General features: G+C 33.1%; 1 protein-coding gene and 1 long non-coding RNA gene across 2 annotated transcripts in view; both read right to left on the reverse strand.

Annotated features, from left to right (window-relative positions):
- The window catches only part of LOC110461116 (ankyrin repeat domain-containing protein 50-like), a 157,231-nt gene that overhangs the window by 44,821 nt on the left and 89,922 nt on the right, over window positions 1–22,488 (reverse strand). Inside the window, exons 11-14 of the mRNA XM_021514421.1 lie at window positions 19,050–19,133; window positions 17,667–17,750; window positions 5,827–5,910; window positions 2,269–2,352 (exon numbers count right to left, since the gene is read on the reverse strand). Coding sequence (XP_021370096.1) covers window positions 2,269–2,352; window positions 5,827–5,910; window positions 17,667–17,750; window positions 19,050–19,133 — 336 coding nt within the window. The remainder of the gene's footprint in view (window positions 1–2,268; window positions 2,353–5,826; window positions 5,911–17,666; window positions 17,751–19,049; window positions 19,134–22,488) is intronic.
- LOC110461113 lies at window positions 8,457–11,210 on the reverse strand. Its single transcript, XR_002464089.1, has 3 exons — window positions 11,046–11,210; window positions 10,316–10,465; window positions 8,457–9,982 (listed from the first exon to the last, which is right to left on the reverse strand). It is a non-coding gene; the product is annotated as an uncharacterized LOC110461113 (long non-coding RNA).

A 22,488-nucleotide genomic window follows, 5' to 3' on the forward strand; every position in this document is an offset into this window, starting at 1 on the left:
TGCAAGGCTTTCTCAAGACTCGCCTGAAAGCAGCATCAGATTACTAGGTCCGACCTTATTTAATAAACGAACAACAGTGGTCCGATCGGTTTGACCGTTTAAACGAAAACGGCCCAGCAGGTGTTACTATAATTTGCACTACGATATTGAATGCCCGATACGCAATACGGAAATGACGACACGGTGTACATGCACATTTCGATTAAGATAATTGAGTCCTAGCTGTACTTTTTCCGGAAGTATGTCACGAAAATGGACGCTGATGACGATGTGTCGAGCCACCTTAATTGGATTGTTATGACAGAATAAGTGTTATGTTTGTAAATAAGTTTGGAAAGAACTAACATAGGCCTAGCCTGATGTCCAATCCAATTTACATATATAAAGTCAATAAAATTTGATGAAATGAAATGAATACAAACCTCTTTCGGATCTGCTCCTTTATCCAACAACATCTTAACGATGTCGGTATGGCCTTCACATGCTGCTTCATACAATACAAGAGACTGTATAAAGAAAACCATTATATTAACAACAAAAATGATATTTAACAAGGGTAATGTTTTAATTACAGGTATCCAGCATCTCTTTTTAAAAAACATTATTTGAGACATCATTATTTTTTCTTAATTTACATGAGATTTGTTTATAAACCGTCATAGGTTTATTAGTTTAATACGCGTTACTAACATTTTTGAAACCGCATAGACATAGATTAATGATTATCGCATAGAGTAAATATCGTGTCACCAACATCACTTTGTATTTTCCTAAGTAATGATTGTTTAAATGAATTGTGACTTATTATTAAAAAATCGAACAAAAAGTATATAAATATACTTGATTTTGCCGCAAATACTGTTAATGACTAAGGAATAATTCAAGATTGACGTTTTACAAATGGTTTCCAAGCATCTCATCCTTAATATTCAACGTTAATTGTCACGTGTTATGTAATCAGACTGTGCTGGTAGGTAAAAGATAAATGGGATCGTTACCTGTGTAGTGAAGGTATCAGAAGAAATTCGACCAAGTGAGAATAAAGAAATTACACCATATTTTATTTAAAAGAAATTGACATTATTCGTGATTGTACTTGTGAAGATTGATTTTCTGTTCATGGCAGAATAACACATTTTGTTTATATGTTACACGTTGGGTTACATTGATGTTTGCATTCATAGGTTATGTATGATTGTAGATAATAAAGAATGATGTTTTATTTGGTTGTGGCGTTGTTTTTCACTCCTCTTTTCAATTATAATTCCTTGTTTACGTTTTCGCTTCGCACTACTAAAAAAGATATTGTTATTGTCCTGGTACAACAACCTTCATCCTCCTCTGAACTCATGCATCGCTATATATTTTGCAATAATTGGCATAATTGAATCTTTTGTAAACCTAAATATTTAACTTTGAAACACACATTTACCAATGCCAGACTGATCATTAGATACTGCCTCCGTTACGAAATTAAACCGGACAAAAGCAATATAAACTCTTTTATAAATACAACAGTCTATCAGAGTACGTATGGTAAGACTAATACACTAGGAGTGGAGTCGTTTCTGGTGTAATGAGGGATAAAAGATGATGGAAAGGGACTTGATCAAACACTGCTTATGTTCAATTTTATCAAGTTAAAAATATATATTTATAGATAAGCAGTTATATATTACACGGGATTTCAAAGAAAGCGTGGCAATAAAAACCATAACAGTTAATGTCTGCATATGATTACAAACGATTCATTTTAGTATAAGCATGTTTGAGAAACCCACCGGTGTTTCATTTTGTTATCGTTGTGTGGTTTCCTACAGAAAATGACCAAAATCGTTTTTGTCATGACCTCACATTTCTCTTCTTCAAATTTGTTATGTGTTCATATAACCAGATACCAAATATTGACTACATGGAATCATTTCACGTACTTAAGAACAAATATTGTAACGCATATATTAATATGATGTAACACAAACCTCTTTCGGATCTGCTCCTTTGTCCAANTGTAAATGTCTGCATATGATTACACACGATTCATTGTAGTATAAGCATGTTTGAGAAACCCACCGGTGTTTCATTTTGTTATCGTTGTGTGGTTTTCTCCTGAAAATGACCAAAATCGTTTTTGGCATGACATCACATTTCTCTTCTTTAAATTTGCTATGTGTTCATATAACCAGATACCAAATATTGACTACATGGAATCATTTTACGTACTTAAGAACAAATATTGTAACGCATATATTAATATGATGTAACACAAACCTCTTTCGGATCTGCTCCTTTGTCCAACAAAATCTTAACGATTTCGGTATGGCCTTCACATGCTGCTTCATACAATACAAGAGACTGTATAAAGAAAACCATTATATTAGCAACAAAAATGAGATTTAACAAGGATAATGTTATAATTACAAGTATCCAGCATCTCTTTTTAAAAAACATTATTTGAGACATCATTATTTTTTCTTAATTTACATGAGATTTATTTATAAACCGTCAAAGGTTTATTAGTTTAATACGCGTTAATGACATTTTGAAACCACATAGACATAGATTAATGATTACCGCATAGAGTAAATATCGTGTCACCAACATCACTTTGTATTTTCCTAAGTAATGATTGTTTAAATGAATTGTGACTTATTATTAAAAAATCGAACAAAAAGTACATAAATATATTTGATTTTGACGCAAATACTGTTGATGACTAAATAATAATTCAAGATTGACGTTTCATAAATGGTTTCCAAGCATCTCATCCTTAATATTCAACGTTAATTGTCACGTGTTATGTAATCAGACTGAGCTGGTAAGCCAGGTAAAAGATAAATGGGATCGTTATCTGTGTAGTGAAGGTAACAGAAGAAATTCGACCAAGTAAGAATAAAGAAATTACACCATATTTTATTTAAAAGAAATTGACATCATTCGTGATTGTACTTGTAAAGATTGATTTTCTGTTCATGGCAGAATAACACATTTTGTTTATATGTTACACGGGAAGCGATCAATACGTGGACTTCCCGTTGGGTTACATTGATGTATGCATTCATAAGTTATGTATGATTGTAGATAATAAAGAATGCTGTTTTATTTGGTTGTGGCGTTGTTTTTCACTCCGTTTTTAAATTATAATTCCTTGTTTACGTTTTCGCTTCGCTCTACTAAAACAGATATTGTTATTGTCCTGGTACAACAACCTTCCTCCTCCTCTGAACTCATGCATCGCTATATATTTTGCAATAATTGGCATCATTGAATCTTTTACAAACCTAAATATTTAACTTTAAAACACACATTTACCAATGCCAGACTGATCATTAGATACTGCCTCCGTTACGAAATTAAACCGGACAAAAGAAATATCAACTCTTTTACAAATACAACAGTCTATCAGAGTACGTATGGTAAGACTAATACACTAGGAGTGGAGTCGTTTCTGGTGTAATGAGGGATAAAAGATGATGGAAAGGGACTTGATCAAACACTGCTTATATTCAATTTTATCAAGTTAATAATATATATTTATAGATAAGCAGGTATAAATTACACGGGATTTCAAAGAAAGCGTGGCAATAAAAACCATAACAGTTCCTAAGTAATGATTGTTTAAACGAATTGTGACTTATTATTAAAAGATCGAACAAAAAGTATGAAAATATATTTGATTTTGCCGCAAATACTGTTAATGACTAAGTAATAATTCAACATTAACGTTTTACAAATGGTTTCCAAGCATCTCATCCTTAATATTCATCGTTAATTGTCACGTGTTATGTAATCAGACTGTGCTGGTAAGCCAGGTAAAAGATAAATGGGATCGTTATCTGTGTAGTGAAGGTATCAGAAGAAATTCGACCAAGTAAGAATAAAGAAATTACACCATATTTTATTTAAAAGAAATTGACATCATTCGTGATTGTACTTGTAAAGATTGATTTTCTGTTCATGGCAGAATAACACATTTTGTTTATATGTTACACGGGAAGCGATCAATACGTGGACTTCCCGTTGGGTTACATTAATGTATGCATTCATAAGTTATATATGATTGTAGATAATAAAGAATGATGTTTTATTTGGTTGTGGCGTTGTTTTTCACTCCGTTTTTAAATTATAATTCCTTGTTTACGTTTTCGCTTCGCTCTACTAAAACAGATATTGTTATTGTCCTGGTACAACAACCTTCCTCCTCCTCTGAACTCATGCATCGCTATATATTTTGCAATAATTGGCATCATTGAATCTTTTACAAACCTAAATATTTAACTTTAAAACACACATTTACCAATGCCAGACTGATCATTAGATACTGCCTCCGTTACGAAATTAAACCGGACAAAAGAAATATCAACTCTTTTACAAATACAACAGTCTATCAGAGTACGTATGGTAAGACTAATACACTAGGAGTGGAGTCGTTTCTGGTGTAATGAGGGATAAAAGATGATGGAAAGGGACTTGATCAAACACTGCTTATATTCAATTTTATCAAGTTAATAATATATATTTATAGATAAGCAGGTATAAATTACACGGGATTTCAAAGAAAGCGTGGCAATAAAAACCATAACAGTTCCTAAGTAATGATTGTTTAAACGAATTGTGACTTATTATTAAAAGATCGAACAAAAAGTATAAAAATATATTTGATTTTGCCGCAAATACTGTTAATGACTAAGTAATAATTCAACATTAACGTTTTACAAATGGTTTCCAAGCATCTCATCCTTAATATTCATCGTTAATTGTCACGTGTTATGTAATCAGACTGTGCTGGTAAGCCAGGTAAAAGATAAATGGGATCGTTATCTGTGTAGTGAAGGTATCAGAAGAAATTCGACCAAGTAAGAATAAAGAAATTACACCATATTTTATTTAAAAGAAATTGACATCATTCGTGATTGTACTTGTAAAGATTGATTTTCTGTTCATGGCAGAATAACACATTTTGTTTATATGTTACACGGGAAGCGATCAATACGTGGACTTCCCGTTGGGTTACATTAATGTATGCATTCATAAGTTATATATGATTGTAGATAATAAAGAATGATGTTTTATTTGGTTGTGGCGTTGTTTTTCACTCCGTTTTTAAATTATAATTCCTTGTTTACGTTTTCGCTTCGCTCTACTAAAACAGATATTGTTATTGTCCTGGTACAACAACCTTCCTCCTCCTCTGAACTCATGCATCGCTATATATTTTGCAATAATTGGCATCATTGAATCTTTTACAAACCTAAATATTTAACTTTAAAACACACATTTACCAATGCCAGACTGATCATTAGATACTTCCTCCGTTACGAAATTAAACCGGACAAAAGAAATATCAACTCTTTTACAAATACAACAGTCTATCAGAGTACGTATGGTAAGACTAATACACTAGGAGTGGAGTCGTTTCTGGTGTAATGAGGGATAAAAGATGATGGAAAGGGACTTGATCAAACACTGCTTATATTCAATTTTATCAAGTTAATAATATATATTTATAGATAAGCAGGTATAAATTACACGGGATTTCAAAGAAAGCGTGACAATAACGACCATAACAGTTAATGTCTGCATATGATTACAAACGATTCATTGTAGTATAAGCATGTTTGGGAAAACAATCGGTGTTTCATTTTGTATCGTTGTGTGGTTTCCTACAGAAAATGACCAAAATCGTTTTTGTCATGACCTTCACATTTCTCTTTTTTTAACTTGTTATGTGTTTATATAACCAGATACCAAATATTGACTACATGGAATCATTTTACTTACTTAAGAACAAATATTGAAACGCATTTATCAATATGATGTAACACAAACCTCTTTCGGATCTGCTCCTTTGTCCAACAACATCTTAACGATTTCGGTATGGCCTTCACATGCTGCTTCATACAATACACGATACTGTTTAGAGAAAACCATTATATCAGTAACAAAAATGAGATTTAACAAGGATAATGTTATAATTACAGGTATCCAGCATCTCTTTATAAAAAACATTATTTGAGACATCATTATTCTTTCTTAATTTATATGAGATATATTTATAAACCATCATAGGTTTATCAGTTTGATAAGCGTTAATGATATTTTTGACACCACACATACATAGATATAAGATTATCTCATAGAGTAAATATCGTGTCACCAACATCACTTTGTATTTTCTAAGTAATAATTGTTAAAATGACTTATTATTAAAAAATCGAACAAAACGTATATAAATGTATTTGATTTTGCCGCAAACACTGTTGATGACTAAGTAATAATTCTAGATTGACCTTTTACAAATGGTTTCTCAGCACCTCATCCTGAATATTCAACTTAAAATGTCACGGGTTATGTAATTAGACTGTGCTGGTAAGCCAAGTGAAAGATAAATGGGATAGGTTCCTGTGTTTTGAGGGTATCAGAGGAAATTCGATCAAGTAAGAATAAAGAAATTACACCATATTTTATTTAAAAGCAATTGACATCATTATAAAAATTTACGTTTTCGCTTTGATCAACTTAAAAAAAATATTGTTTTTGTCCTGGTACAACTGCCTTCCTCCTCTTAATTCATGCATCGCTATATAATTTACAATAGTTGACATCATTTGAATCCTTAACAAACCTCAATATGTAACTTCAAAACACACCATAATAATGCCAAACTGTTCAATTGTATCAGGTATATATATATGGATATGTTTAAAGTTACGAAATACACGGGATTTCAAAGAAGGCGTGGCATTAACGACCATATCAGTTAATGTCTAAATAATTGTAGCATTAGCATGTCTGGACAAACGACCGGTGTTTAATTTTGTTATAGTTGTGTGGTTTCCTATTAAAAACGACCAAAATCGTTTTTGTCATGATCTAAAATTTATCTTCCTTTAACTTGTCCTGTGTTCATATCCAGATACCAAATGTTGACAAAATGGCATAATTTGACGTACTTAAGATCAAATATTGTAACGCATATGTCAATATGATGTAAAACAAACCTCTTTCGGATCTGCTCCTTTATCCAACAAAATCTTAAAAGATTTTTACAACAGTGGTCAAAAATGTGTCAAAATAATCTTTAAACTCATTTAAATAACCTTTTTTACGGGAATGTAATTCAACATTCCAATAATGTATAATTGTTTCGTTTATGGGCTGATGTTGTAGCGCGGAGAACACCAAGCTGGAGTTAATGAGCTCGCTGGTCTCGTGATCGCATCATAGGACGAGGGTTTCCCCAAGCTATCCTTAGCCTCTCGCGTACTTGACCTTGGCTCACTTCGATATCTACTGAAAACCTCGTAAATTTATCAACAAACACCATGTCAGATACCGATAGCGATGTTCCTGAAGTTGAGGGTGAGCTTGATATTTTACCCTACCAATTTGAACCCGCGAGAAAACACGTAGATCGAGTTACAGAAGAAATATATTCGTCACAATCAGAGACTGACGAGTCTGATGTAGGGGACGACCATGCCAGGGTACGAGACATCTGCACAGACAGCATCGCATGGTATGTCACCTCAGGAAAATGAGAAATAAAATATAACTACGAGTACATGTTTTGTTGAAGAAATCGCAAACTTCCGATTTATGTCGAAATTATTGCTAAAACAGCAGAAGTTTTACTTTTGATTCCCATTCTCCCTGCCTAAACGCGGAAACGTTCAGCATCTTTCTTAAGCCGATTGAGGATTACCGATTTTAAATGTATTTTGTTTATAACAAAGAAAAGAAAAAAATGTTCACAGGAAAATACTTCATATGTGCATACATAATCACATATTTATTACGTCTTTTCGCGAAATCAGATTCAAAGCTAGATAAAAGATAAAGTAAATTTATATGTGTATGTTTTGTTTTCATTTTTCGTATGTCATCACTGAAATACAAATAGATTGCGAAATGATTTATTTTATACTTGTATATATATTTAGGCTAAAATAACCCATCCCTGGAGGGTATTTTTTTTTAACTTGCAAAGGTTGTTTTTTTCAAAGAATTAATTTACCTTAAAGTTACTATTTGGTTGAATGGTTCGTTCCTATTATCACAAAAATATAATACCATAACTAAAATCATATAGGATTTTTTTGTTTTCATCTCTTTAATTGCTGCATCTTGTAAATCTTGCAGCTGGGGAATTTTCAATGAAGTAAAAAGTCCCGAGTGCATGTATATATGATTAAAAAAAATTCAGTCTTTCCTTTACAATTTATAACCGGTGATATTTTTTAAAGATTCAATATTGTGCTGTTAATCAATGCAACAATCACTCTATTTTCACAAAATGATACCTGTTCTTTGTTACTATTTCTAAAGTAATAAGACATCGGTCCCTCACCCTACCTAGCTTTTATAAATTCACAACTTTTGCAAACTTCTTCCTGTAAGCTTGTATGAATAATCCTCTTAATATCTTGGTACATATCTTCACCTAAATATTGGGTTATAATGATTACACAACAACAGAACAGAATTTCAGGATTTTAATTTTTTTCATAAATTTGCAAACATAAACTTGTGAGCTTATCTCCAATCTCTGTTGGAATAGATAAGCCTATATGCATTCCTTTACCCTTCCTGTCTACTTGGATTTGAAATTGATCATTTTGAAGTTATAGAGTGCTGCAAGGTGTAGGAATTTTTCCAGTCAATTATTGTTATACAAACGTTTCTGCTATGAGCCTGTAATTATGTTTCAGAGCTCGTTTGATTATACATGCATTTAGACAATGGATATGAAGTATTTCTGCAATCATTCTTGCAAAAAAAAACCAACTAAATCATGAGGACAACAAAAAGCTCAAAACTTGTTGATGACACTAAATTCAAATGATCAAATAATAAGATGGATTATTGTGGCTAAGACCAAAACAAAATCTGTGTATTTCCTGTTACAAGACACAGGTCTTCCTCTAATTCTATGTGGAAAATACCCAAAAGGCAATCAAAAATTGAACCTTTACAACAGACAGATAGAATTGCAATTATAAATCAATATATATAGTTAATAAAGGCCAAAGCAGAATATATCTGTTTCTTATTTACTTGAATTTTGTGTGAACATCAGGTTAGGCATATTGCGCATATTATGTTGTCAGCATATGTAATATAAAATTCAAATTATATACAAATCATATATAGATCTAGTACTTTGAATTCCAGGTGTGATTGTGAATGCTGCACAGCCATGACAACAGAGACAGAATGCCTGTGTTGCCAGGAAATTGACTTAAAAAAGGAATCATGTGTATCACAAATCATGAGGGTTTCATTGCAAACTGCCTAAATAGAGATGTCTTGGAAGTCTCACTTTTTGAGTTTGTCGAGCATGATGGGCCTATTGATGACAATGAGCCAATTAATGAGTAAGTAGGGTCATACAAGTCAATTCAACACAAAAATATCAAACTCAAAGTACTCATTCAGCAGCCAACTGCTAACTCTATTGTTTTGTACATATATATATATCGTATGGCATTTACAAATTGTCTTCTCAATACCACAACTGCTGTCAAGTTATTGTCTTTTGTAACACATTGTCTTTTAGAACACATAAAATCAGTGTGTAATAGTTGTGCATTTTATCGTCCTCGGACTGTACAGATACATTGCCTACAGACGATTTACTCGGTGGATATGGCATCGCCTTGGGAAAAGGAATCGAATGGTGATCCCTGCATGTGCTGTTGTCAAGATACGGGCAACATTTCCATCGGAGGAGTACTGTGGTTTTAGGTATGTCAGGCCATAGGTGAACACGTGGCATCAGAGATCCCTGGGCTCGCACCATTTCGGGCAATGAACCTTGACCTATGTCTTTCAATTAATTTACTCTTGTTCACATGCTGGTAGGAGTCTGTAAGAGGTGGAGGAATCTGTCCAAAACTTTCCCTTCCATCAACGATGGCAGTGGTGTAGTTTGGCAGATCCATTCGCCTGTCTATGCAAGCATCGATCAAGAGAGCCACATAGCCTAATAGCAAAAAACAAAACATAATAACCCGATTGACATTTGAATAGAACTGACTATGTTTTACCTATTGTTAAAAGCTGTCGTAATTTCTAACATGAAAATGCTTGATATATTTCATTGTTTCTTATTTTTGCTGATGGCAATGTTAACGATAAGTAAGCATTGATATTTTTTCAGATCTGTCCAATATTTTCTCCACCGATAAAAATTGTACACCTCTGTTATTCTTGAGCAACTCTTAAAAACTAGCTAGAATTTCCCTTACAAAGGAGTTCTGCATCTGATAAATACTTCAGCTTTTACATCGAAAAATAACACTACCTGGATACTCACCATATGTTGGTCGAGTCTTGCATGGTTTTACAACCACTTATTTTCCATTCTTGGCCTTGGGATAGGAAATTTGCCATTTCTGCTGCCCATCTTTTGTCTCTGCTCTTTTTTTTATTATTTTCATTATAGTGTAAGGCTGCAAGGTACAATCTGTAAAGCAAACAATAAAACCTGTTTTAGTGACACAAGAAATTGTGATATTTTCAATCATACAGTCAGTGAAACCTGTATAGTCTGACATCCTGTGGAACACAAACAATTTTCTTATGAAATTGATCTGTCTTATCTGTCCACAAACTGTCAATTCCACCAACACATGTACATGAAACATGAAATACTGGTCAGAGTACCTGTCTAATCTAACAGGTTGCAAGTAAGCACTGGTCCAATTATGTAGTTAAAATAGAAACGGGATACAGCATTGAATTTAAATGCATGTTGTTGTAAACAGGATGACTACTGATTATTTGTATTAGAAAAGTTTTATTTAACCTGTTCCCTAAATAGATATTTATAAATTTGAAAGTACCATATATTTATCGTTGTTGTTATCATTTTTCATACCACGTATGCTTTAGCAATATAAAAAACTATGTCTTTTTCTCCCAATAGCATGTATATATAATTGCACAGTGTTCTCATTGCATTTTTGGACTGGTACAGATATTCCAAAAAAGAAATCACAAATTGACACTTATACTTCAAAACATTTTTAACAGCAAATAAGTACCTTGCAAGCATTGATGGATAGAAGTAGTGATTGCTTTTGGAAGCAAAGTGATTCACAATATTGTGAAACACTTCCAAGCCATATGTTTGGTGATTGGGAGAGAGTTTGCCAAGATCTCTAAACAAGCAGGGACTCTGAACCACCGACACCAACATCTTGTGAGGCCTTGACCCTACAGCAAAAATCCAGACCTAACATGAAGATTTTTATTGATTATTACCGGGGTACGTATCTGTCTATATTTTGACTTGAGCAAGACTACAGTCTGACTACGCACATTAGACTTGCTGAAGTCCGCAAACAAGAAAAAAAGACATTTAGACTGAAAGCAAATCTCATGTTTAGGGATTTCAATACAAATATTGCATTTTCAAGTTTCGATAATGACAGTTACATATTCATTGAAAAATTAAAATCTTTTTAAAGACAGAATTAAATTTAGCATTGATACTGATAGATACTTAGGTCATATACTTTGTTTAACCTTGATTCTAAAGCTAATTTTGATTAATTTTGAAGGTGAAAAAATGTGTTGAGTGTTAACCCAATATACTACTTTCTACTGAACTCCAATTCACATAATTTCATGTATATACATTTCTATCACTTTGGATAATGCTGGTACACAAATATGGGTCACAGTTTTACATGTTATCAGGAACTGAATTGTTTACTTTCTTTCACCATTCTCGTTAAGTGGGACAATGGGCACATCTTGGAAAATTGTTTGAATGGCCTTCATGTTTGTCATCTACGTGGTTCACCAAAGAATTCCATTTTGCCTTTTTCATTTCTACATCATCACCTGATGTCATAGCTGTCCAGTACATGTGTTTTCCTGCAGACTTTATCCATGGACGAATGGCTTCGCAATCCCTTTTTTGGTACAACCTTCCAGTTTCTTTGTTACACCTTTATAAGAATAAGCTCAAATTAATTCCTATAGAAAGATATTATTATTTCCCTATAAACTATTTTACATTTTAACCCCCACCCCCTTGGTTTGTTTATATGAAAAATATTATCGGAAATTTTGCTTATTTCACCTATCTGGAACCTTATTAGGGCCTTGGAACTATATATGCACCTGGTAATTCACAAATCTGGTTTGTCTTTAGCCATAGAAGCTTCAATTTTACATGTTGAACCGCTAATACATGTACATGAGTATCAATTTGAGCTGATCACTGAATACGAAGTCTAACCAAGAACTTGATATAATACAGAATTATAATATAAACAGATCTTACCTTTGGCCATGTGCCACACATCAAAGAAGTGCTTGGTGTTTGACTGTTCCTCCCTCATGTACCTTTTTAACATAACATGACGATCTGTTACAAGTGTGACAACTTGGATGTCATCTTCGTTCAGTTGCTCGAGTCCTCTCTTCAGTCCCTCTAGTTCCATGTGCGTTGAACTTTTGACCTCGTTGCTCTATAATAATACACAAACATTAACATACATGTGTGCACTTACATAATAAAAATAGTATATATGCATACTACCAATATAGTTACAGAACAAGTCTTCTAATAAACACAGATGTTTCAAGTTAGGCCAAACAAAGGCACACTAACAGTTCTGTTTCCTGTACCACTCAACACTAAAACAAGGGTACTGATCATGATATATATATATGTATATAAATATAGGTATAGGTAGTTGCATAAATGTATATAGAAAGGGAAACACATTTTTTTCCATGGATGGTCACTTTTTTGCACTCAATACAAACTTACCTGAACTAACTGGACATCCAGAACTTCATTGGTATTCAGGTCCATAAGGGAATATGAGCCATATTTAGCTGAGAAGCCAGGAGAGTCGCATCGGCCATCACCGCCAATTACCAAACTCTGACCTGCACGTTGCTCCAATATTTCCCGCTGATTGGCACTCCACATATGTATTGTCGATGGTACCAAGTATACCGACTGAATATTCAAAAATGTCCGTCGGCAAAACATTTGCATGTTCATTATGTTGAATAGCTGACACACTTTTGAAAAACTAGATCCACTGAAGAACACAGCAGCAGACACCAGTAGGTTACTTCATGGCAATGAGTTGTGGCATGACTGGCTTTTCCATTCATACACATGTCCAAAAGGGCACACAGAAGTTGTACTTATCATTGTTCCTTTTGAATAATTAATTACTGTTCTACACATTCCATGGCATGTCTTGCAAACAGAAAGTACCCGGTGTAACGCAGACTCCGACACAAGAAATTGTTTTTCTGAAGCAACATCTGCATCACCTGACAACACAAAGTTCATATCTGTTTCTTAGTCATCATTACCGTCGTCGTCATCATTGTCTTCATCGCTGTCGAGATCTGGATTGTAATCCTGGTCATCACTCATTGCTGATTGGTCACAGTCATCGACATCCATGTCTACCTCTTCTTGGTCAAAATTGTTGTCGATCACATCCGATGTCCTCCATGATGTATCTTCTGTTATCAAACAACACTGGGTGCCTTTACTGACTTGTTCAGGTCTCAATTTGGGCCGCACTTGAATCCTTCTTGTTCTTTGAGAAGGCCTCATGTTGACTTGAACACTTGTACTCTTAGTACTGACGTTGGACGTACATGTTTCAACATATGGGGATGATGGTAGTGACTCCTCTCTGTTAAAGTTCATGTCATGCTTCATGTAATTCTTGATCCAGATCATCCAACTCCTGAACAAGAAACTTCGGGTCATATTCTTGAATGGCTGACTTCAATACCTGAAATACATTGTAGACAAATGTATAATGAAACCAACAAGACAGACATACTGTCCACAACCTCATATATATACTGTACAGGTATTTATTATATAATCACTGTTGGAAATGGGGCCCTTGACTAGAATCAGGGGGAAATGTGTAACAGTAAATTAAATCATACAGATATTTTTTCACAATTGTTATACCAAATATACTGTACCGATCCCCCAACCCTCAAAAGTATTATTTCTGAAAGACATGGATACTTTACATTATATACATGTTGGTATTGTTTATACAAATTTCTGGGAGTCAAAATTTGACCCCAAATCATTCCCCAGACAAGTTCTTATTTCCAAATCATACAAACTGTACGCTAGTATGTCAACATGTCTAATTTAACATTTATTTATGATTGTTTGTGACTGGTCTATATAAGTCATTTCATTCAGTCAGTGATATTCCCATTTTATTAATTCAGTATATGCGCGTTTTGTTTCCTAAAATCAATGCAAGTCCCCCACCTCTCACCAAAATCACACCCTAGGCCTTTAGAAAAATAAAATGTGGTAAAATGTATTCAGATTTTTCTGGTAAATATTTAAACTGTACTGTTTGGATCAGAGACGTTTATACGATTTACAAAATTTAAGTATTTTTTTGTTCTGTTTTTTTTAACTGGTACTGTGTTTGAGTGTATAATAATTATATCTATATGTCAATGAATGAATGATTATATAAATTACAAACATATGATTGTCAGGAACATCCATTCTATCTATTTTACTTTGGCTGGTGTTTGAAATTCTGACTGTAAATTGAGATATAATAACAGATTTAAAGTTGTTCTAGTTATGTCCATGCCATACGCATTTAATCATTGAAGAAGCGTAGAACTACTAGGGGCCGGAGATCTAGAGTGTGGGGGTGGTTGAAAACTTCTGAAGATGAACAAATGAAGACAGATGTCTTTTAAAACGTTGGTGTGTGAATTAGCTGTTATATTTATATAATTCTTGTTAAAAATTTAAATGGGTTTAGGTTAGCAACAAATCTGTGACTTACATCTGCTTTTTGGCGTTTGGCGTATGCACCTCTGACTGTCTTTGGTGACGAAAACCTGCCTGTATTTTCTTTCTCCATCAGTGGAATGTCCGGCAATGCGTCATCTTTCAGCTTTGCCCTCCGTGAAAAGTTTAATCCCAAACTCTCGAATTTCGAACTGTGGTACTGCAACATGTCCATTGAAAAATGCACACTGCATAAGGTGTGATGATTTGTTGCTGTGAAGCTAGACCTTCGACAGTAATGTTTCCATGTCGATCTCTGCACGGGATTCTTTGGGAAATTCAAGAACGAAATTCCGCTTCCTCTCTTCAGTCTATTGGAACAACCGAAAGCCGCACCAAACACCATTTTACCAAATAAAAGTATACACCAACTTTCATTCAAAAAGCTACGTTGTCTTTCACAACAAGATTTCCTGTTTACGCTAACTCGGAGACTGTGATCAGCTGATATGATATGTAAACAAACAGTGTAATATGGCGGCGGCCTGATTTTTCCCGGACTATTATGACGTCACAAGGGAGTGGCCTCGTTCCGGGTCACGAAATATGCATAAATGAGAGGTCAACTCGTATGACCCAATAGTCGTGTCACTTCAATGTAACCAGACAACGCGTGCAGGATAGGGCGTTTTAATAAAGGGTTTAAAACACAACTTTTTTATAATACAGAATTTTTATTTTTCGTTGCACAAATCCTTTAACGATGTCGGTAAGGCCTTCACATGCTGCTTCATACAATACAATAGACTGTATAAAGAAAACCATTTTATCAGTAACAAAAATGAGATTTAACAAGGATGATGTTATAATTACAGGTATCCAGCATCTATTTATAAAAAACATTATTTGAGAAATCATTAATTTTTCTTAATTTATTTATAAATCATCATAGGTGTATTATTTTTTATTAATATGTGTATGCTTATTTAAAAAGAATCATAGGTTTATTAGTTTGATACGAGTTAATGAAAATTTTGAAACCTAACGGATATGAATTAATGATTATCTCATAGAGTAAATATCGTGTCACTAACATCACTTTGTCTTTTCTTTACTTATGTTTGTTAAAGTGACTTGAGACTTATTATTACCAAATCAAACAAAAAGTATATTAATGTATATGATTTGGCCGCAGACACTGTTGATGACTAAGTAATGATTCTAGATTGACGTTTTAAAAATTGTGTCCCAGCACCTCATCCCTAATATTCAACGTTGATTGTCACGTTTTATGTACAGACCCGTACAAATTCGCTGTTCCTCTTTCAGCGTACCGTTTGCGTAGCATTTCCGTACCGTTTGCGTAGCACTTGCGTATCACTTGCGTAGCATTTCCGTAGTACTTCCTTACCATTACCGTAGCATTTCCGTAGCTCATGCGTAGCGTTTCCGTAGCACTTGCGTCTACATTTTTGTTGCTGATATATTACATGTACCAATATTTGATCGACCTTTATCTTTATAAATCACGAGACATTTCTGTTTGTTTCACACTCATCCATTATGCAAACGAAATTATTATTATTTCTTCCTGTGCATTGTGGGTATAATCGTTTCGTTTTAGATATCTTATATGTTTCCGCTTTTTATGTAAACCCGTTCTTGTCATCACAAACGAATCACCGTTTGTAAGCGTCATCCGTAGCACTTCCGTACCGTTTGTGTAACACATCCGTTCCGTTTGCGTAGCACCTGCGTACCATTTGCGTAGCACTTGCGTAGTACTTATGTACCGTTTGGGTCCAAGGAGGAACAGCGCATGTGTACGGGTCTGTAATTAGACTGTGCTGGTAAGACAAGTAAAAGATAAATGGGATATTTTCATTTGTAGTGAGGGTTTTGGAGGAAATTCGATCAAGTAAGAATAAAGAAATTACACCATATTCTATTTAAAAGAAATTGACGTCATTCGTGATTGTAATTGTGAAGATTGATTTTCTGTTCATGGCAGAAGGATACATTTTGATTATATGTTACACGGGAAGCGATCACAGCGTGGACTTCCCGTTGGTTTACATTGCTGTGTGCATAAATAAGTTATGTATGCTAGTAGATAATAAAGAATTATGTTTTATTTGGTTGTGGCGTTGTTTTTCATTCATCTTTTCAATTATATTTTTTTTTGTTTACGTTTTCGCCTTATATACTTAAACATATAATGTTATTGTCCTGGTACAACAACCCCCCACCTCCTCTGAACTCATGCATCGCTATATGTTTTACAATAATTGGCATCATTGAATCTTTTCTAAACTTAAATATATAACCTTAAAACATACATTTTCCAATGCCAGACTGGTAATTAGATACTGCCTCTGTTACGGGATTAAACTGGACAAAAGAAATATAAAATCCTTCGCAAATACAACAGTCTATCAGAGTACGTATGGTAAGACTATTACACTAAGAGTTGAGTCGTTTCTGGTGTAATGAGGGATAAAGGACGACGGTAAGGGACTTGATCAAACTCTGCTTATGCTTAATTTTATCAAGTTAATAGTATATATTTATAAATTAGCAGGTACAAATTTACGGGATTTCAAAGAAAGCGTGGCATAAACGACCATAACAGTTAATGTCTGCATATGAATACAAACGAATCATTGTAGTATAAGCATGTTTGGGAAAACCACCGGTGTTTCATTTTGTTATCGTTGTGTTGTTTCCTACTGGAAATGACCAAAATCGTTTTTGTCATGACCTCACATTTCTCTTCTTTTAACTTGTAAATGTGTTCATATCTAGATACCAACTATTGACTACATGAAATCATTTTACGTACTTAAGAACCAATATTGTAACCCATCTATCAATATAATGTTACACAAACCTCTTTCGGATCTGCTCTTTTATCCAACAACATCTTAACGATGTCGGTATGGCCATTACGTGCTGCATACTTCAATGCTTCAGACTGGATAAACAAACACATAATATCAGTAAACAAAATGTGATTTAAAAAGGAAAATGTTATAATTACAGGTCTGCAGCATCGTTTTGAAAAATACATTATTTGTGGCATCATTATTTTTTTTTATTAATATGTATGTTCTTATTTAAAAAGAATCATAGGCTTAATAGTTTGATACGAGTTAATGAAAATTTTGAAACCTAACGGATATAGATTAATGATTATCTCATAGAGTAAATATAGTGTCACTAACATCACTTTGTCTTTTCTTTATTAATGTTTGTTAAAGTGACTTGAGACTTATTATTACCAAATCAAACAAAAAGTATATAAATGTATATGATTTTGTCGCAAACACTGTTGATGACTAGGTAATCATTTTAGATTGACAATTTTTACAAATGGTTTCCCAGCATCTCATCCTTAATATTCAACGTTAAATGTCACGTGTTATGTAATTAGACTGTTATGGAAATTTCCAGTGTAGTGAAGGTATCAGAGGAAATCCGATCAAGTAAGAATTTGAAATTACACCATATACTATTTTAAAGCAATCGACATCATTCTTGATTGTCTTTGTGAAGATTGATTTTCTTTTAATGGCAGAATAATACATTTTGTTAAAATGTTACACTTGACTGCGATCAAAACTAGGACTTTCCATTGGGTTACATTGATGTTTACACAATATCATTATGTATGATTGTAGCAAATGAAAAACGATGTTTATTTTAGTTTTGGTGTTGTTTTTAACTCATCTTTTCAATTTTAATTCCCTGTCTACGTTTTCGCTTTTATCTACTGAAATAAAAATATTGATAAAACAACATTCCCCACCCTCTGAAATCATGCATTGCCATATATTTTACAATAATTGACATCATTTGAATCTTTAACAAACCTCAATATGTAACTTTAAAACACACCATACCAATTCCAAACTGTTCAATTTTATCAAATTTATATATACAATGTATGTATATAGTCGCAGTTATAAAATTCACGGGATTTTATAGAAAGCGTGGCATAAACGACCATATAAGTTAATGTCTGCAGAAGATTACAAACGAATAATTATAGTATTAGCATTTTTGGAAAAAAACGACCGGTGTTTAGTTTTGTTATCGTTGTGTGGTTTCCTACTGAAAATTACCAAGATCGTTTGTGTCATGACCTTACATTTCTTTTCTTTTAACTTGTCATGTATTCATATCCAGACACCAAATTTTGACAACATGGAATAATTTTACGTACTTAGGAACCAATATTGTAACCCATTTATCAATATGATGTAAAACAAACCTCTTTCGGATCTGCTCCTTTGTCCAACAACATCTTAACGATGTTGGTATGGCCATTACGTGCTGCGTACTTCAATGCATCCGACTGGATAAACAAACACATAATATCAGTAAACAAGGAAAATGTTATTATTACAGGTCTGCAGCATCGCTTTGAAAAATAAATTATTTGTGGCATCATTATTTTTTTATTAATATCTATATGCTTATTTAAAAAGAATCATAGGTTTATTAGTTTGATACGAGTTAATACAAATTTTGAAACCTAACGGATATAGATTAATGATTATCTCATAGAGTAAATATCGTGTCACTAACATCACTTTGTCTTTTCTTGATTAATGTTTGTTAAAGTGACTTGAGACTTATTATTACCAAATCAAACAAAAAGTATATAAATATATATGATTTTGTCGGAAACACTGTTGATGACTAAATAATAATTTTAGATTGACATTTTACAAATGGTTTCCCAGCATCTCATCCTTAACATTCAACGTTAAATGTCACGTGTTATGTAATTAGACTGTTCTGGAAATTTCCTGTGTAGTGAAGGTATCAGAGGAAATTCGATCAAGTAAGAATTATGAAATTACACCATATATTATTTTAAAGCAATTGACATCATTCGTGATTGTATTTGTGAAGATTGATTTTCTGTTCATGGCTTAATACAAATTTACGTTTTCGCTTTGATCAACTTAAGAAAAATATTGTTATTTTCCTGGTACAACAGCCTTCCTCCTCCTCCTTTTAATTTATGCATCGCCATATATTTTACAATAGTTGACATCATTTGAATCTTTAACACACCTCAATATGTAACTTCAAAACACACCATACCAATGCCAAACCGTTCAATTTTATCAAGTTTATATATATGGATATGTTTGCAGTTATGAAATATACGGGATTTAAAAGAAAGCGTGGCATTAACGACCATATCAGTTAATGTCTGCATCAGATTACAAACGAATAATTGTAGCATTAGCATGTTTGGACAAACGACCGGTGTTTAATTTTGTTATCGTTCTGTGGTTTCCTATTAAAAACGACCGAAATCGTTTTTGTCATGATCTAGAATTTCGCTTCCTTTAACTTGTTGTGTGTTCATATCCAGATACCAAATGTTGACAACATGGCATCATTTTACGTACTTAAGAACCAATATTGTAACGCATATATCAATATGATGTAACACAAATCTCTGAAAATTTTGGACCCCTTATCCCACATGAAACTACTTTTCCCTTCCTTCTAGTCAATATCATTATATCTGAAGAGGACATTTAAGATCAACTGTGTTTACTTAATAATAAAATTAACTCCTGGCCCAGATGGGATGATACCCAAGATAATAAAGAAATTAGCACCTTCTCTAATATGTCCTCTAACTATACTTTGTAATAAGACTATTGAATCTGGTATTATACCTCTTTCTTGGAGAAAAACTAACACTAATGCAATATACAAAGGTAAGGGTGCTCAAACTGATGTCTCTAACTATAGGCCAATATCAATTACATCATGTTTTAGCAAAATTGTTGAAAAGGTTATTTTTAAATATATGTTTAATTATATGAAAGAATGTGATATCATAACGAAACACCAATCAGGCTTCTTACCAAGAGACTCGACTGTAAACCAGTTATTATCTATATATGACACGATAGTAAATAACTTAGATCAAAATAATGAAATCAGATTTGTATTTTGTGATGTAAGTAAGGCGTTTGATAGAGTTTGGCATGAGGGTTTACTTTTTAAATTGGAATCGTATGGAATAAAAGGGAAAATATTACAATGGTTTATTAATTATCTATCTGATAGAAAGCAGAGAGTATCAACAGAGGTTTTTTATTCAATTTTTAAGCATGTCAAAGCCGGAATACCCCAAGGCTCGGTCCTTAATCCATTCCTTTTCCTAATCTATATTAATGATATAACAGAATGTGTAACAAGTAAAATAAAACTTTTTGCAGATGATACTTCTCTCTATGAAGGAAGAAATAGACAACAATCAAAATGAAATTGCAGTGAAATTAAATAATGATCTAGGTTATATTAACGCATGGGCAAAAAAACGGGATATCAAATTTAATTCACTTAAAACTGAATCTGTAAACTTCTCAAGGAAAAGGGAACAAAATCATCCAGATATCTGATTTGGTAATGAAACTAACTAATAAACAAACTCATAAGCATCTTGGTTTAACTTTTAGTAGTGATGGAAATGAACATATTATATTGACAATATTTATGAGCTAGCTTATAAAAGAATGAATATATTGAGAATGTTAAAACACAAATTGGATAGAAAAAGTCTTATAACAATATATACCTCTTTTATTAGACCAATACCTGAATATGGGGATGTAGTATGGGAGAACTGTAGTTACCAAAATAAAAATATTCTTGAGTCATTACAGGATTGCGTAGAGGGACCTCTCATTGTAAGATTTATGCAGAAACTGGACTTGAATCACGTTATTGTAGGCGAAAAAATCATAAATTAGCACTTATGTTAAAAAATTTAAATAATGACACGCCTAAGTACTTAGAGGACATCATTGAACCATACCTTCACAGCAATATAAATGTAAGATACCCACTAAGAAATAGCCATATTTTCAATCCCCTTTCTGTAGAACTGAGAATTATTTCAATAGTTTTTTCCCTCAATGTGTAGAGAATTTAACATTCTATCTGCAGAAACTTTAAATGCTACTTCCCTTCAACAATTTGAAAAATTCATCAAGTCTGAAAATATAAACAACACTGAAGAAATTGCTAGCACATTTAAATACTATGGGCCAAGAAAATTCAATATCATAATTTGTCAGCTGTGAAATCATGCTAGCAACCTAAATAGTGACTTTTATATGTATCATCTGAATGACACACCAGCATGTAGATGTGGACATGAAAATGAAAATGCATTTCATTTTATACCTGAATGCCCACTCAATAACAACTTTAGAATGCAATTAGTAATGAAAATTTCTCAATTTGGTATAACTGATAATCATGATCATTTTAATCTAAAAACTCTATTAAAGGGATGCTTCATATGCAGCGCTGATATTAACATATCCATTTTACGAAATATATCTGACTACATTTGTCAAACTAATATGTTTTATATGTAGTCTCACTCACAGCAAAACTTTACATTGAAAGTNTAAAAGAATATGTACAATAACCAGGCAGTGATATATAATCGTCTGGTTTAACCCAGCATTCATATAGACAAATTATATCATAGATATTTACACTTTCAACAAATTTCGGATCTTCAAGTTTGTCGCATACTGACCTACAAATGTTCCATGACATAATTGTCACACTCTCCTGTCTGTCCTATGTACATTGACCGCTCTCACCTGGTTTACCTGTACTGAAAGGAGGTTTTCCAGAAGAAACCTCAACAGGCTGTGGTT

Source organism: Mizuhopecten yessoensis, unplaced genomic scaffold, assembly GCF_002113885.1.
Source record: "Mizuhopecten yessoensis strain PY_sf001 unplaced genomic scaffold, ASM211388v2 scaffold10567, whole genome shotgun sequence".
Lineage (NCBI taxonomy): Eukaryota > Metazoa > Mollusca > Bivalvia > Pectinida > Pectinidae > Mizuhopecten > Mizuhopecten yessoensis.